Source organism: Stegodyphus dumicola, chromosome 2 (genome assembly GCF_044657685.1).
Source record: "Stegodyphus dumicola isolate Sdum_Otavi_A_Nest chromosome 2, ASM4465768v1".
Classification (NCBI taxonomy): Eukaryota; Metazoa; Arthropoda; class Arachnida; order Araneae; family Eresidae; genus Stegodyphus; species Stegodyphus dumicola.
In genome coordinates this window covers 218,619,447-218,636,885 of record NC_140769.1, presented here as the reverse complement: position 1 = coordinate 218,636,885, position 17,439 = coordinate 218,619,447, and the positions used below count along the sequence as shown (strand labels likewise).

The 17,439-nt window shown below is 30.4% G+C and overlaps 1 protein-coding gene across 8 annotated transcripts in view; it reads left to right on the top strand.

Annotated features, from left to right (window-relative positions):
* Positions 1-17,202, top strand: part of Srrm234 (Serine-arginine repetitive matrix 2/3/4) — a 209,637-nt gene extending 192,435 nt beyond the window's left edge. For 6 of the 8 annotated variants that reach the window (XM_085811777.1, XM_085811775.1, XM_035359022.2 and 3 more), the window contains one exon: positions 13,324-17,202. In XM_085811777.1, the coding sequence (XP_085667903.1) occupies positions 13,324-13,549 (226 nt within the window). In that variant the 3' untranslated portion in view covers positions 13,550-17,202. The remainder of the gene's footprint in view (positions 1-13,323) is intronic. The other 2 variants (XM_085811778.1, XM_085811776.1) reach the window with 1 other exon arrangement.
* Positions 17,203-17,439: the final 237 nt, after the last annotated feature.

Sequence of the window (17,439 nt, the reverse complement as noted above, 5' to 3'; positions counted from 1 at the left end):
TCCAGTAAGTGTCTTTTTAATCATTCTTGTTTTTGAAAAAAGTGATTACTTTAATAACTGTTACATTTTTAGATGTTGAAAGTTTAAAATCATAAATATCAAATACTTGAAAAAAAAATCAAATGATTTTCAAAAATTTGGCTCAAAAATCAGTAATGACATTGAAATTTTGATACAAATTTCATTTAAAAGATTATTTTTTGTTCTATCCGATGATGCAAACAACAAATTTCTGAGGTTTTTATTTTTTTATTAGACAGAGATATGTTCAAAAAAATCATTTGAACATTAAATTTTAAAAATGTAGATTGAATTTAAAAACAAATTGCTGTACCACATTGCAGTGTCATTCACTAGCACAAAATTTGAACTTGATAATTTATCAGGAAATTGGTTGAAAATTGATGACAGACCACAAGTGAACTAAATCAGAACTTGTGAAAATTAACCATACAGCACAAAAAATAGTAGCGCAGATATTAAATAGGATTAAAATTCTTAGCACATGGGAAATATTGTCAGTTCTTAAAATCACTTGCAGAGTATATTCTAGCAAGCAATTCGTCTAACTCTCTTTGCACTATTAAATCTCAGACTTATTAACAACTAACTCATCAAGCTTTTGGAGCCTGGTCGCAGACATTCAGCCAACAGTATGTTTAGCTGAGAGAGGGTTTAATTCGCAAAAATGTGTGACAATGTTCTAGTAAAATTTATTCATATTTATCTGACAAATGGCAGTTTCCAGATTTTGGATGACAAGAAAATTGATAGATAAGTACTGCATTTTTTGTCTTATTAATGCTATACAAAGTATATATTTTAAAATTAGGTAGAAAAGTACCTTAGTTTGGCATAACTAAGGCATGACTCTTCATTTTCAAGAGCCATCAGATAGTCGGTTTCAGGAAATTTCAGCAATGGAAGGACCAATATGATTTTATATGGATAGCAATGGTGGAGCAAAGCTAAAACGAATGTTGCATGATCTATAGAGGCAAATATTAATTAAACTTATATAAGCTAAAATACTAGAATTTTTTTAAGTGTTGGGAAAAGCTAGATTGGATAATTATTGTCATTAACAAAAGAAGAATTTTTTTTATTAATGTGAAAGGTTTCAAAGAAATCCAATTTATGAAGAGGGAGTTTTACAGATGGTGTTTGCAAATCCAGATTTGAAGTCAAAATTGCATTAAGAATCCAATCATGATTAGCAATCATAAATTTATTTATTTCTCTTTTTCGAACATGTGGTTCATGTTCCCTGACGATAAATTTCAATGCTGTTTCAGTTTGCCAATATAAGTTAAACCACTTTGCATGATATGCTAAAATTTCACAAGAATTAGAATCTGAGCTGGGTTGTTTTACAATCGAACGATAAAATTTACTGATATGTGAGAAATTAAACTTGTGAAGAATCCAAGCAAATTTTTTTTTTTTTTTTTTTTTTTTTGACAAGATTAAATAGTTTTCCGATTAATATAGACAGATTTTACTAAAACATTGTCGCATGTTTTTGTCTAGATATATACGTTGTCAGTTGTCAACTAAACTTGCCATCAACTAAATGTCCTGTTGTTTAAGTATCTTGTCAGCTAAGTGTCATGGACCCTTTATGGTCACACCTATATAGTGAGCGCGGGCTTAGGAAAGATTCCATTGCAAGGCTTCGAAAATTTGTTTTACCAAATTTTCTGAAAAGTTGCAAAGTTGGCAAGAAATTGCCAGATGTCACTTAGTGACAGTTTTCTTAAAGGCCAGTTGGATATTTGCCCATAATGTCTTATTCTGCTTGAGCTGTTATTTTAAAATTGTTGGACTCAAACTAGCTGTTATTTTGACATTGTTGGACTCAAACTAGAAAGATTACAATTCTATATAAAAAATAAAAACTTATATATGTGGCTGCATATTCAATTGCACACAAAATAAACCCCAAAAATTGTGATCCTAAACACAACAAATAAATAAATAAATAAATAAAACAGTACAAAATATTATAATAGTACACAAAATAATGCAAATGAATTTAAGCATTTACTGAAATTTATTGAAATATGAATCTGCTGATCTAATAAAAAAACAATCTAAATCAGATTTTAAAAAATCATGTCACCATATGACATTGTCATTGATGAACTTTGTGTTATACAGAATTTGAACTCGGTTGCTTATCAGGAAGTCACTTAAAATCAATGACAAAATTTCGACCATATTGGAACACCATGAGTGAACTAAATTGAAGCTTGTAAAAATAATCTTAGTCAGAAAAATATTACCTTTCAGCAGAAATACACCATACCCAGTAAATTTTCAGAGCTAAAATGTCTTGGTGACTGAATCTTAGCATATTAATTATCCTAGAAATTCCTAATTTTCTAAATTGCAATATCCTCGTCAGTGATTCATTTGTCCCACAGGAAGAAGTCCAAATTATGAAACATGCAAAAAATCTGAAAAAGCAAAGTCTGGTAAATGTGGAAGATTAAAAAAAAAAAGAACTTATTCTCTAAGCATCAGTTTTATGCTTTCTGCCAATAGATGCATGAATTGTGCTTCATCTTGCAGTAGTATGGAACCCAGAATGATTGACTGGTGCTGGTTGCTTGTTGCTCAGTTTCTGGTGATTTTCATCTAGCTTAATGCATATGTATTATGATTTTTGGGGGGGGGGGCGTAGGTAGTTAATTGATAATGCACCAAAACCTTGGCAATCCAATATCAAGCAATCAAACTTTCTGTGGGGTAAGCCATTTTAAGTACCTGTTTTAGTGGGTCCCTTTGTTCACTTTCTGTTACCATATTCATGTATGTGTGTGTGTTTATATATAGACTAAAGATAAAAGATGATGACACCTAAAGACAGGTATCTGATTTATGGAAAGACATTTTGAAACCAAACAATAATATCTTTCTCATCATTCTCTGCTTAAATTATCTCCTTTATAATCTCTTTTATAGAGGGACAGTACAATTAATATATTTTTGTATGGTGTATCCGTTAAATATTATGTTTATTTATATTTAATGATTTCCTTTGATTTTAGGTTATAATTTTGCACAAAATATTGTTATAAAAGCAGTCATCAGAAATTAAATGAGCCGGTTACTGCATGAATTGATTAACTCCGTAAAACATAAAGTGGAGAAATGCAATGAAATAATGTACATTGTTTTTTTAAAATTCCCTGTATAAATTCAAGTAAATATTGTAGAATTCATAAATACAGATGTAGCTTTCATCTAATTTTTAGCTGAAGTCTTGATGTACTTTATTAGACATGATGAAATTTGAGTCCCATGAACTTCTTCACTTTCTTGCCAAACAAACATGTGGTTTACATTTTTATTGAAGTCATGTAAACTGAAATTATAAATGTATAAATTTCGCTCTTAGTAAGCTGCAAATGTGGTCATTTTAGGAAAGACTAGAGCTTTTTCTAAGTCAAAAGAAAATACAAAAATTTTTTTGGATGCTGCCATTTGATCTGCAACCATATTACTATGAGCCTGTTCACCCGTTTGTAAGGGAATTTCCTTTTCAATTTCTGCTATCTGAATTCCCTCACCAATCCAAGATTGAATTTTTACTTGCAGAGAATCACAAGTTTGGCTTATATCCTTGGATGATTTTTTAAAATGTAAATTAAATTTTGTAGAGAATATATTAATATTTTTCTTTCATTGGCACTACATTTTCCTTTTCACATTGTATTAATTGTATAAAAGAATTGTATGACATTGTATTAATTGTATGTATATTAAGAAAATGTATGAACTGTATGTCACACATTGTGTGATATACAGTTCATACATTTTCTTAATATTTAATTCAGGATTTAAATATCATCTTGAGTTATGAGCTCTATTCTATTTACTAGTGTCAGCTGGTAGTGGCTCTATATGTTTTATAACATTTGTATCATCTGTTTTAATGTTTGCAACATGGCCATTTTGCTGATAACCAAATATATAACTTGCTGTTTAGAACAACATTTGCATATCTGCCCATCACTTACTTGAGAAGTGTCCCTAAAATATTTTTTTTAAGCAAGAGCATCATGCCTTTATGAAAATAATATTTAAACAAATGTTATTTTGGTTCTTTTGTGTTATTCATGGGCATCTTTTTTTATTTCTTTAATTTTAATATAGCCTCTTAAGAAATCAGTATTTTGCTCAAGTTGACTATGTAAACTATAAAATGCCTTCATGACAGTCACTCTGTCATCCAAAATGATTTTTTGATTGCACTTCTGACAACATCTGAATATTAAATCAACTAGTGTCTTTGCAGGTATTAAATTTCCTCCTCTATTCCTGTATGCCAATCCTTTTGCTCTTTTATCCTTTTGTAAATTTCAGACCTGATTATGAGGATTATGACTTCTTTTGCTTCCAATTAATGTGTTTGTTGCAATATTTTATCGTTGCAATCGGAAGAATCCAAAAAAACATAACCGTTTTCTTGAGGTAGACTACCTGTTAGTAACTCATATTGAAGAACCATCAAGTGATTCACTATTTTCCACATCCAAATTGTTATTAGTCTCATTTATCTTGATTATAATGATATAATATTTATTTTCTTAATAACTATCAAACTGAAATAATTCTTTACAGTAATTCAAACATGGTACTTGATTCTACTGCTATTTTGCTTTTAATTCTGATAAAATGGCACTAAAAATTTTATTATTATTATTCAGTTATATGTTATTGTTATCACTAAATTTGAGTTGAGATTGTTGCGATGACTCGCATTAAGATTATGGAGTTAATCAAAATGGCTTCTGAAATAAATTATTTATAATTCAATAAAAATTTTGTCACTTAATGGTGTTAATCTTTATTATATGGGAAATTTATTATAAATTTTAAAAAGCTATGACTAAACCAAGTGCTTTGATACTTAAATTTAAGATATTTCAAAAAGTGGAGTTAATCAATTTGTGCAGTGAACGACTGAAATAAGCAATCATCTGTGGTTCAGGAACAAATTGATATATATTTTGCATTAATTCCTATGGGAAAAATTGTTTTCGTTGACAAATGGCCTTTAGGATCAAATTAAGTTAGGCTTTTAAGATCAATTAATAAACAGTGGTCTGAGGTTTCACTGTTTATATATATATGTATATACTTAGTTTTTAAAATATAAGGATCCAGTACTGTAAAGGAACACTAACCTCTCATTTTTTGTAAAGCTAGGCATGTTTCCAGAGGCTATATCTGCTGCTTCTAAGTTTGAAAAACAGAATCTAGCTTCTTTCCTGCATCTTAATCATAGCTTCCAGGAATCTGGGAACTGTCACGGATATGACAGTTTTAGCTGTGTGCTTGTATACTACAAGCATTTGTATTTCATTTCCTTCCTTCTTCCCCCCCCCTCTTTCTTCCATGACTGTATGATGTTGTACACAGTCAGAACTAGCTCCTAACTTATGGTTGATGTCAGCATCACTGGCATGAAACTTCAGAAATAACCTAAGGATAGTTCTGTCACTTACTGTGCTAATATGCTATGCTTTACATTAAGTTCAAATTTAAATTTGTTAAAAATCACTCCTCTCATATCACATTACTCAATTGCATCACAAAGTGCTTGGTCAGAATCAGTAACATTTCTCAACCTGTGCACTGAAACTATTTGCTTTTCAGAGACATTTCGTCCTGTTATAATGCGTGCCTTGTAATTGCTTGTAATTTGATGCATGCCTTGTAATTATGCTTGTAATTAGCATAATTAGCTTTGCAAGCTAGCCTTGCTGGAATCGTCCAGCAGTTATGAAACAACCAAGTATCAAGGCAAATGTAGCAAAGAATGTTGCTTTCTTTGTCTTCCCTCCTTGTCTTTTTTTTTAAAAAAGGAACTAATATCTTATAGTATAAATATCATCAGTAGTAGTTAAAAAAATTAATTGCAAAAACTGATCAAAATATTTGTTTTCAAAGCAATATTAAGAAGTAGAACAAATTTCTAGAAGGGGTGAGGTATACTTAGATGACTCAGAATCCCATAGCAATGCAGGGTCAAAAATGCAATCCTAACAAAATGATTGGGATATTAGGAGCTGTTGCAGGAAAACCGTTGACAGCAACCTGCAGAGGTAGAAAATATGAATATATCGGGATTGCAAATTGTCATTTAAAAACCATAAACTAAGTCGTGGTCTTCACAAAAATGAGGTTGCTTGAAGTTTTGTGGCTGCATGCCTGGATCTTGCTCTCTACAGTTTTGTACAATTGAGGATCATCTGCTTGAGGCCTGATTGCATATAGAGAGTTCTGATTGCATATAGAGTAAGTTCTGATTGCATATAGAGAGCATAGAACAGTTTTCAAAAATAGAAATGGCAGATATTCATATTGTGTATTATGAAGTTCACTGCTACGGAAGGGCTGTGGCTTTCTGTGACAAATGGTACCTGAACAGATATGCACCAAATAACCGAATGTTTGTAAATTTGCACCATAACCTGTGTGAAAATGAGAATGGGACATTCTGCAAGAGCAAACTAGACACAGAGCGGCCATGAATGACACCTGCCTTAGAAGACCACATATTGCATCGAGGGGAAGAAGCACCTGGTACAAGCACCTATGCCTTTGCACATGATACTGCAATATCTCAATCCAGTGTGTGGTGCACATTACACAGGGAGTGTTTGCAACCCTGTCATTTGCAATAGGCCCAGTCATTGCAGTCTGAAGATAAGGTATGATGCGTAGAATTCGGGCGTTGGTACAGGGACATATGCAAACAGAACCTGGCTTTCCCATCCTACATTCTCATGGATTAAGCTATTTTCTGTCATGGAAGAATCTTCCGTCAATACAATGTTCATGTGTGGAGCTATGACAGTCACAAAGTATGCACCTGCATGCTGCTGAATGATAGTTCTCTATGAATGTATGTACGAGTATTATAGGTGATAACTTAATCAGTACTTTCATCACCCTTACTGTATAGTAAAAAATATTGCCTTTTTTGAGGAGATATTGCCACAGTTACTTGACAATGTTCCTACATCTGTTTGACATGCAGTGTGGTACCATTTGTGTTGCATGTCCCTTGTTGTGAAACTGAAAATGTACACATATCATAAATTATGACTAAAGAGGTCACTCCCCATTATTGGCATGTCCTTCATCCTGCATCTTTGTTAATCCTCCAATTAATGAGAGGTAGTAGAGAAAAAAATTTGTTGGAATTCATTGTGATCACAAACTGATATTTAAAGACCATAAAAATAACTCCTGACTTTCCTGATGATGAAGGTCCCCAGCATTTCATAACATGATTTGAAGCCTGGAATTTTGCATGATTTGAAATGGCACATCTTCATGGCTACCACGAATGACAACAGATGCCTGGCATATTTAAAATGTCAGAGATTCCATGTGATGTTGACATTATGAAACTTTGGACAAATTCATCATTAGGAAAGTCATGATTTATTTTAAGTTTATAGTCTTTAACCGCTCCCCTTACAAATTTTTTTGAAAAAAATTGCAAAAAATCGTCACATTTTTTTATTTTATTATTAAATACAACAAAATGAAACAAATCAAAATATGTAGGTTTTAAGTTGAATTTTTAATTTTTTGAAGGTGTAAAAGCATTTATTTTTAATATTAGTTTACTATCCCGAGTTATCTCGGGCAAACGAAAAAAAGTTAAATATTAATCTTTGTATGATAGTTTTTGAAACGAGAGACAACACAGAGTGATACCTGACGTTGTACACTGATATCTGGTCTCTTTTCTTACTGGCTTACCGCTGGAATCTCTTTCACGGGAGCACAGAGTACACTGTCTCATTGGATTTAATTCCCCCACACACCTTTTCATAATCACTATCTGAAAAATCATCGCTTTCGCTATCTTCCATCATCGCCATTATTTTATTTTTTTCTAACGCATGCTTCCTTCTTTATACATTACTAATCCACAAGCCAACTTATACTATACAATAGGGAAACACGCGACCAGTCCCTCCAACAAAATTTGGCAAACTGCCAATCAAAGCTGAATATTTCTTTTCATTTCCTCCAGACCGAGTAAAACCGTGATAAAAGAAATTGTACTAACAAATTCTGTTTCGCCCGAGTTTTCTCAAGATAATAATTAACTGCAATATATACAAACCCGAGATAACTCAGGATAATCAGGCAAGCGGTTAAATGTTTCTGTGCAATCAGAATGTATTCATATTTTCCATCCTAATGCCTTTGCAGGTGGGTGTGATAGCCTCTGTTAAGCCCCTTACCTGGTTAGGATTGCATTCTGCATGTGTAATATATATATATTAAGGAATAAATTAAAATTATTTAGTAATCTAAAATGATTATAATTGTTTTAGATTAAAAATTAAAGGATTAGGAACTTGATCCTTCTCAAAAAAATTAAAGTAATGCAAAAAATCTATAACTGGAATGAACATTGAAATGAATATTTGGACAGTTTCTTCAATTTTAGCACATCTAAATTATGTCAAAATGTTTTTATCCATGATAAATGTTTTTTGCCTTCCTGGTGATCAAAATTTTATGTATTTAATCTTATAATTTATTTATTTAAAGTCTGCTATATCAGCGTTTCCCAAAGTGTGGGTCAGGACCCGGCACCAGGATGCAGAAAAATTCAGCTGGGTCGTGGCAAAAATTGTAAAAACACAAAAACTCTGTAACATTTTGCTCTAAATTTAATATTTTTCAAAACTTTTTCAAGTGCTGCAGGTGGCAACCCTTTACCCTACCAGACCGTTTAAATTCGTATGCTCGAATGATTAGCTGATTTCGATTCGTCATTCAGTACCTTCTCCGGTACATGCGCCGTAAACTCACGTGTATCAAAACAAGGTTATGTTTGAATTTTTTACCTATTTTATTTGACAATAGTTATTATTACCTATTATTAATAACAACTTCATATTGGTAAGTAATAAAAATAATTTTTCTTATAAATCATTAATAAACAAATTCTTTTTATTAAAATTCTTTTTTTTTTAAATGGATAAATGGTTAATCAAGAAAACCACATATTTAAATGATGAAGATCAATCAAGCACGAGCAAAGTTGAACATTATGATCGTAAAAAAACTGTGCCTGAAGCACCTAAAGCAGATATACAGTGCCAAAATAACAAGCGTAAAGCTACTTAGACTCGCAACTATTGTGACGAATATTTACGCTTTGGGTTCATTGCTGGCGGCAGTCAAAATAATTTGCCGCTATGTCTTATTTGCAATGAGCAACTTTCAAACGAAAGTATGAAACCGTCAAAGTTGAAATGGCATTTAAACACACTCCATTCTGAGTACTCTGATAAGCCAATTAATTTTTTTACTGATAAAAAAAATGAATTGATTGCTGCTAAAAAAAATGAAAAATACACTCTTACCTCACCTGTCAAATAAAAACCTCACTTTGACATCTTTTGAAATTTCCAAATTAATAGCTGAAACTGGGTATCCTCATAGTGCTGGAGAAAAATTAATACTTCCTGCTTTGAAAATTGTCGCAAATAATTTATGCGGAATAAAGGGAAAATGTTTATTTTCGGCGATACCTTTATCAAATAATACAGTTAAAAGGAGAATTGATGATTGCGCAAAACATTTAGAAGAACTATTTGCTCAAGTAAAAAAGAGCAAGTTTTTTTCCTTGCAAATAGATGAAAGCACAGATATCGAGGATAATGCAAATCTAATGTGTTTTATCAGATATATTGACAAAGACACCATACAAGAAAATTTTTTGTTTTGTAAAAAGCTACCGACAAGAACGACCTCAGATGAAATTTTTAAGGCTACCAATGATTTTATCACTAGTCACGGTATTGATTGGATGAAGTTTGTTGGGCTAAGTAGCGACAGAGCACATGCAATGGCAGGCTGTCATAAAGATTTGTTTAAATATATTCAAGAACTAGCAATTAATTGTGTATGGGTGCACTGTAGTATCTATAAACAAAAGCGTTGGCGGTAAAACGAATGCCTTTAAATTTAAAGACTTTGGAAGAATGTGTGAAGTTTGTAAACTACATAAAATCTCATCCATTAAGTAGCAGACTTTTCATCGAATTATACAAGGAAATGGGGAGTGATCATAAACACCTCCTTTTGTATTGTAATTCATGATGGCTTTCAAATGGAAACGTTTTAAAACGTCTGTTTGAGGTAAAAGATTGGTATTTTTGAATGAACACCCACCATCTAAACAAGATGCTATTTTTCCATTTAAGGATAGATTCAACAATTTCGGGTGGTTAAAAAAAGTAGCTTAAATGTGCGACATATTTGCTACATTCAAGGAATTGAATTTAAATTTGCAAGGCCTTTGGTTTAAATATTTTCAAAGTATTGGAAAAAGTCGCTGCAATAATTAAAAAAATGACTCTGTGGAAACAACGACTTTCGAAAGGAAGTTTTAAATCTTTTGAAACATTGCTTAAATTTATTGAAACCCATTCAAACTATGATGAAGAAGATTTACACCTTGAAACAATATCAGTTTCAATTCAAGAACATCTTTTGGAGCTAAGAAATAGTTTTAAAGACTACTTTCCGCAGAGTCGTAGCTAGGGTTTTCAGCGCCCAGGGACAACTAAAGATTTCGTGCCCCCTACTGCTTGCCAAGGATGAAAAACATTTAATTCTAAAATGTTGTAACATCAGTTTGGCGCTCCTTGGATTCTGCGCCCAGGGACAGATGCCCTCCTTTGCCCCCCTGTTGCTACGCCCCTGACTTTCCGGATATTCCTTCACATAATATGTGGATTAAAGATCCTTTTTCTGTCGATATTGAAAAGGAAGAAATCCTTAATCTTAGTGAACAAGAAGTTGATAATTTAATTGAAATTTCATGCGACACCGATCTTAAAAATGTGTTTGAAATTGTACCACTAATTAAATTTTGGTTGTGCTGTCAAAAGGAATATCTAAGTGAAAAAGCGATACAATTTTTAATGCCTTTTGTCACCACTTATACATGTGAAACTGTGTTCTGAACCTTGGTGTACTTAAAAAATGAGTATCGAAACAGATTGGATGTCAAACCTAATTTCAGAATAAAATTAACATTATTAAGTCCTAATTTGAAATTTCTATGTGATGAAAAACAACATCATCCTTCACACTAAGGTCAAAATATGTAAAACAAAATTTACTTTGAGTTTTAATGATAATGGTTTAAAGATAATGGTTTGTCTATAATTACTTATGTTTTTGTTATATAATTATTTTGCAATTTTTTTGTATAAAATAAACAAACAAATAACTTGAATTTTGATTTTTATTAAAAAATAAAATTTCTTTTGTAAAGAAATGTTTTTTTTTTTTAGGTGGGTCGCAAAAAAATTTTTAATCTCGTACCGGGCTGTGGTAAAAAAAGTTGGGGAAACGCTGTACTATGTTATATATTTACCCAAATATGACCAAATACAAATAAGCTGATTGCACTAAATAATGAAACTGTACTTTTTCTCATGGCACAAATGATATCATGACAGTCTGAGTGTGTGTTTTAAAAATATATCCTTTGAAAATGGCTGTTACTTGATGATATTTATTTCTATATCTTTTCAAGAAATGCTCTCTATTTGGGAGTACTGATAACCTTTATCATAAATTTTAGTTCTGTTCATATTAAAATTTTCAATGAGGGCAAAAGAATATAATAATCTGTACTTTTTCAGCAAATATTTTCTGTACAATTCCCTTTTAATTCAATAATGAATACAGAAATATTTTTCACAATTTTTGTCACTGGTCTAAATGTGTACTATTACATCATTACAGAGTATTACAGTATACTGTATTTTATACTTTTTCTAACTGATGTAATAATATGTAAGACTAGATGTCATAAAAATGTACATAGTTTTTAGATAGTGTATTATGTATTGTTATAAATTTAGTTGATATGTGTATATATATATATATTGTATTTACTCACATATTTCTCCTCTTTGCATACTTTCAAGTTTTTCAGCATATGATTTAAAAACTTCTGATTTATGATAACAATGTAAAACATTCACAAATAAAAAATTATGTTTGTAAATAAGAAGAATATTATTGGAATTGATAAGCCATTTGAAGTACATAGTATAATATTATTAGTAGGTCCTTAAGTGTGCATTTTAATGTTCTTTGTTTATCATTTAAGAAAATCAAAAATAGTATACAGTACAAAGTCTTTAATTCGGAGTGATCTATAATCAGGATCTCAAAGCTACAAACTTTCTACGCATGCGCATAATACGTTTACGCATGCACGTTTAATGTATAACGAAAGGTATAAGCTAGGCTAAAGTTATCTACTTATCTATTTCAGTTAATGTTGCAGATTGCGTTGTTCCTTAATCTTCTAATTGGATCCGGCTCATTATTTTTTGCAGACTGTTAGAGCAATTTTATAAAAAGTAAGGTTGAACTTTCGATTATGTCAAAAAGAGTTTCCGAGTCTGGAGCTGTCAAAGGATCTGCAAAGCGAAAGCATGTTTCGATGTTCATCAAACAAAAATTGGCATTGCTGCAAAAAATGGATGAAGGCATGAAGAAAGTGACAAAGAGGTTAGTGAAAACGAAAAAATTTCGATTGACAAGTTAGTCGGTATTCTCGGCACAGCAATTACAGGATTTGAACAACGGAACTTTGTAACTGAACAAGAAATTATGTCTCTTTATAGAATTAAAGAGAAAGTATTAACACATAAAACGAAGCAACTTAAACAACTTACATTGAAAGAAATGTTTAATAAAGTAAACAAATAAATATTAAGTTTTTTTATATAAATTTGATACCCTTTAGATCATAATTGCTCTTTATTTCATAAATTACGGTTTCATATTTTTAATTTTATAATTTCTGCATGCCATCTTACCAGATTTAAATTGATGATCTATTATCCGGAATCGCCGAAGTCCCGACGAGTCCGGATTAACCCCTTAACTGCTGCGGGCGTATATATACGCCTTGCTCAGCCGATGCGTTAACTGCCCCAGGCGTATATATATGTCCTTCCAAACTGCTATCATTTGCTTTGCGCTGCTACACCTAAAATTATTCGCAAAGTTAACGCATTGGCTGCGCATCTGGGGCAGTTAATGCATCGGCTGAGCAAGGCGTATATATACGCCCACGGCAGTTAAGGGGTTAATGACTTGTAATGTATACACTGTTTGCCCCCCTCTCAATTTTCATAATAAAATTAGTAGGAAAAAGGGAGTAAATATGGTATATATATATATATGTGTGTGACATTTTGTCATTTCAATATTTTATTGAAAAAAAAACATTTATTTTAGTGCACGTAAACGACCTGTACCTTATCGTCGACCATCACCACCAACACCTAGCAGTTCAAGTTCTTGGTCATACCACAGTCTTTCCAGGTCTTCTTCCCCTGTACACCCTTTATCCCATTCTCCTGTTTCAAGGTGTAGTTCTAGAAGTTTTCGCAGTAGATCACAATCATGGAGTCCAGTATTACGACAGAAATATGAAATTTCAATGAATAGTGCTCTCCGATAATGAAGTATAATGTTATCTCAATTGAAAATGCTTTTAACATGTGTTTATTCAGTGCTGAGAGAGTTATTGTTATTTTTGAAATTTGTTCCAAAACTTACTTTTTAAATATATACTCTCTCATGTCCTGAGCACCATATATTTATTTCTTGCAGTAATTATGTATTTGTATCTGTGTATAAAGAAAAGATTGGATTTGAAATCTCATTATGATGATGATGATGTATAAAAGATCTTGATAAAGTGTACTTTGATTTTGCTTTTAGAAAACATTTTAAAAAGTAAAGAGATTTGAACATAAATTTAATAAATGGATTTTTTACATTTCAAATTACACTCATGTTTTCTTAAATAATTTGTATTAATTTGTATCTTGAATTTGAAAGTATTATTTAATTAAGACTGATTACATAAAAAGGCATTAAAGTGCAAGGTATACAGCTATTATATTATGTTAATTTTATATCTTTGAAAACTGAAAATTGTGTATTTCTTTTTACAGTTACAGGAAGACAATTGCTCTTTTTTTTTCTTTAAGAAATAGTTATATAAAGTTCATTAAACAAGAAATTTTTAATAACCTTAGAAATTTAAAGATGTTTCTGATATGTCACAGAAGTATGAAATCTTAATTTATATGAATTTGTTTTACAAATACTTTACAAAAAAATTAAATTTATATAAAAATACAAAACAAAAAGTTTCTTTGCATAGATATTCTTTACAAATTTCACACATTAAAAAAGGTTTTAAAAAATTTCATATTGAAATAAGGCTAGTTCTATTAAAAGTTAACAGTACTTGAATAATTTTGAATCTAGTTTTAATCTGCAGTATAATGGTGACAAAAACCTTTATCTATTTTTTAAAAGGTACAATTTGTGTTTAATAATAATTTTTAATAGCATTGTAATTAGTTACTTTGGTACTCTTCTGTTTTGAGGGCCGTAAAAATATTGCAGCGAAAATGTATGCGCAAAAGCGCCAAATCTAGCAAATGGGCCCATTTAACAGCACGCCAAATCTAGCGTACGCTGGTTTCAGATTGCGTTAAGTTTATATAGTTCTATATTTCTTAAGACGCCATTGAAATACTAGTTTAATTTTTAAATCCTTTTTTTGATATCCGATGGATTTAACAATTTGGGAATTGCCCATGATGAAAAGTCGGCAATAAAATTTTGGGTAAAGTGCAGAATCACTCACTGCTTGACGTGTTTTTAAGAACTGCACATACTCGGTATCCATGTGTACATTGACCTATTTTCACTTTAAAATTAATCCTAGAATTGCACAAAAATGGCACTGCGCACACCCTTGACTTTATCTATGTACACATCAACCTATTTTCATTTAAAAAGTCAAATAAAATTGACCAAAATCCAATTGTTTTTACCCTTATAAAAAGTGGCAAACAAATAAGTGAGCGATTCTGCACTTCTGAATTCTGATTCTGAATATTTTCAAAGAAAAGGCATCATTCATTATAGAAAATTACGTTTGAACAACCAACGAGATGAAATTATGTTTTAGCGATAAGTCGGTAGCAAAATAGCGATGCAGGCATCCATTCAGTTATGTTTAACAATGTTTATATAAATTATAATAATGATCTGAAATAGTTATTTACTCTTATGCTTCCATTCAGTCATGTTTAGCCTTTTTCATATAAATTATAATAATAAAAAAGTATTATACGAAATTAACCTTTCATCTAAATTAAAACATGAATCTAAGATAGTTATTTACTATTATACTTCCTTTCCTGCCGCAATTATTTTTGGCAGTATTGGCATCAACAATAGTTTGGTGATTTTTACGGCCCTCGAAACCGAATAGTACCGTTACTTTAATAGCATTCTTAATTTAATAGCTGTAAAACGTTTTAATTGTTTGGGATTCAGATTAGCACATAACTAGTTTGAAAGAATTTAATCCAAATTGTGGAAGCCTTTCATGATATTTAACATAGTTTAATAAATTTTTAAAGAGAACTAATATGTATTTTTGTAATCTGACATTGCTTTTTGTTCAAGTGAAAGACAAATAAATTGTATTTTAGCAATTATAAGTATTAATATATAAACAAGTTTATTTATGAAAGGCTAGAAGTTTCCTTCAGGCATTATTCCTTTGCTATACTACTTTCATACTCATTTTAAAAAAATGCAGAAAATAATATGACAAAGGAATACTGTTCACCAAATCTACTGGCATTGCTGATTATTATTATTAACCTGAAAATAAATGTACTTCAGAAAAAATATATTAGTGTAAAACAATCTGTATATAAAGAAACATTTCTGAGACATTATAAGCAAATTTGTTTTAAAAAGAAGTTTATCTGATTAAAGTTATGTATATAATAATGCTATTACACCTGATGACAGAATTCAGAAGAATCCAATTTAAAGGATGGTCAGAGTAAATAATAAACTTTATTATTTTCATTTCTTTTTCCAAACTGAGAAGACGGGAGCATATATTGTGAAACTTAATAAAATCATTGTGTTTTGATTACTGTAATGTTAAATCTATGAACTTTCATCCCAAAATGTTCTTGTAGGATAAATGTTGTATTAATGAAAGGTTTTAGATTCTCATTAAATTATAGGCTTTTATTCTTTTAAGTATAATTTTCGATAATAATAAAGTGACAATGAAATGATTGATCAACTGGCATTGTGATAATTTACAGGTCGTAAAAATATTGAACTGGATGAGTGAAAATGCAAGGAAATCGAATTTATGCTTCAGTGAAAAAAACTTGTGAATATGAATAAAATGCTTTTCTGGCATATGTTTTAGAATTCTCTTTTAGATGTGCTTTTGTGCAGTGAAATGTTCTTCATGTGCTATTTCGGTGGCTGAATATATAACATTTTATGCTGTGAAATTTAAGTTTTAAAATCACATGTAAAACTGCAATATAAAAACATTTTTTAGCATAGTTTGTGTATATTTTTGTCAGATAAGAAGTTCTGTTTTATTGTATACTGTGTTGTATTTAGTATATTAAACATCTTTAATGAATTCTGTGTTATTATAAAGCCTAAAAATTTCTTATTGAATATATTAAGGATTTTGCAGTGCATCAATTAATCTGTAATATTTTCAAGTATTTTCAGCTATCCTTATATTTAAGTAATTACAGATAATGTTGCCAACATGTTTTTTAAGTTTATGCAACCTAATAGCTTTATGAAAAAAGTACATGTACAACTATTATCAAAATTATAGTGAAGTTTATTATTCCTTATCTTGTACTTAACAAAAGTTATATATTGGAGTATTGTATTTTGCATTTGCTACACAAAATGGATAAAAACTGTAAAAAAATTTTGCGCTATGTTCTTAAAACCAGAAATAAAGAATAGTTTACATTTTAATTTTCCTGTATATTTTACAGGAGCACTGACTATGAGAATTGTTTCCCTTAAATGGGACATTAATTATTATTAATTTGTGCATATTTTAAAATAACTCATAAAAATGTGATTAAAGATCAATTTTAATATTTTGAAAGACTGGTAATGAAATAATAGCTAAAAAATTCAGAATCTTTGTGATATGAAGTGATGCCATTTCTGTTGTATCATCTCTGTTATGAAGTGTAAGATGTTTTATTAAATAAATAAACAACGCTGATGCTAAAACTTGTGTAGAATATTTTATTATGTAAAACAAAGTATTATATGCTAAGATAAAATAATTCTGATTTCAAAAAAGATTATTAGAAAGCTTTCATTTGTATTTTCTATTTGTAATGTAGTTTAAGTTTGAAGTTATTAGAAATTACATCATGACTTTATTACATTAGCATACAAATTAATCTTAATAAATCAAAAGCGTAATTTCAATGACCTTAATTGTATACCTAACATGAATTATAT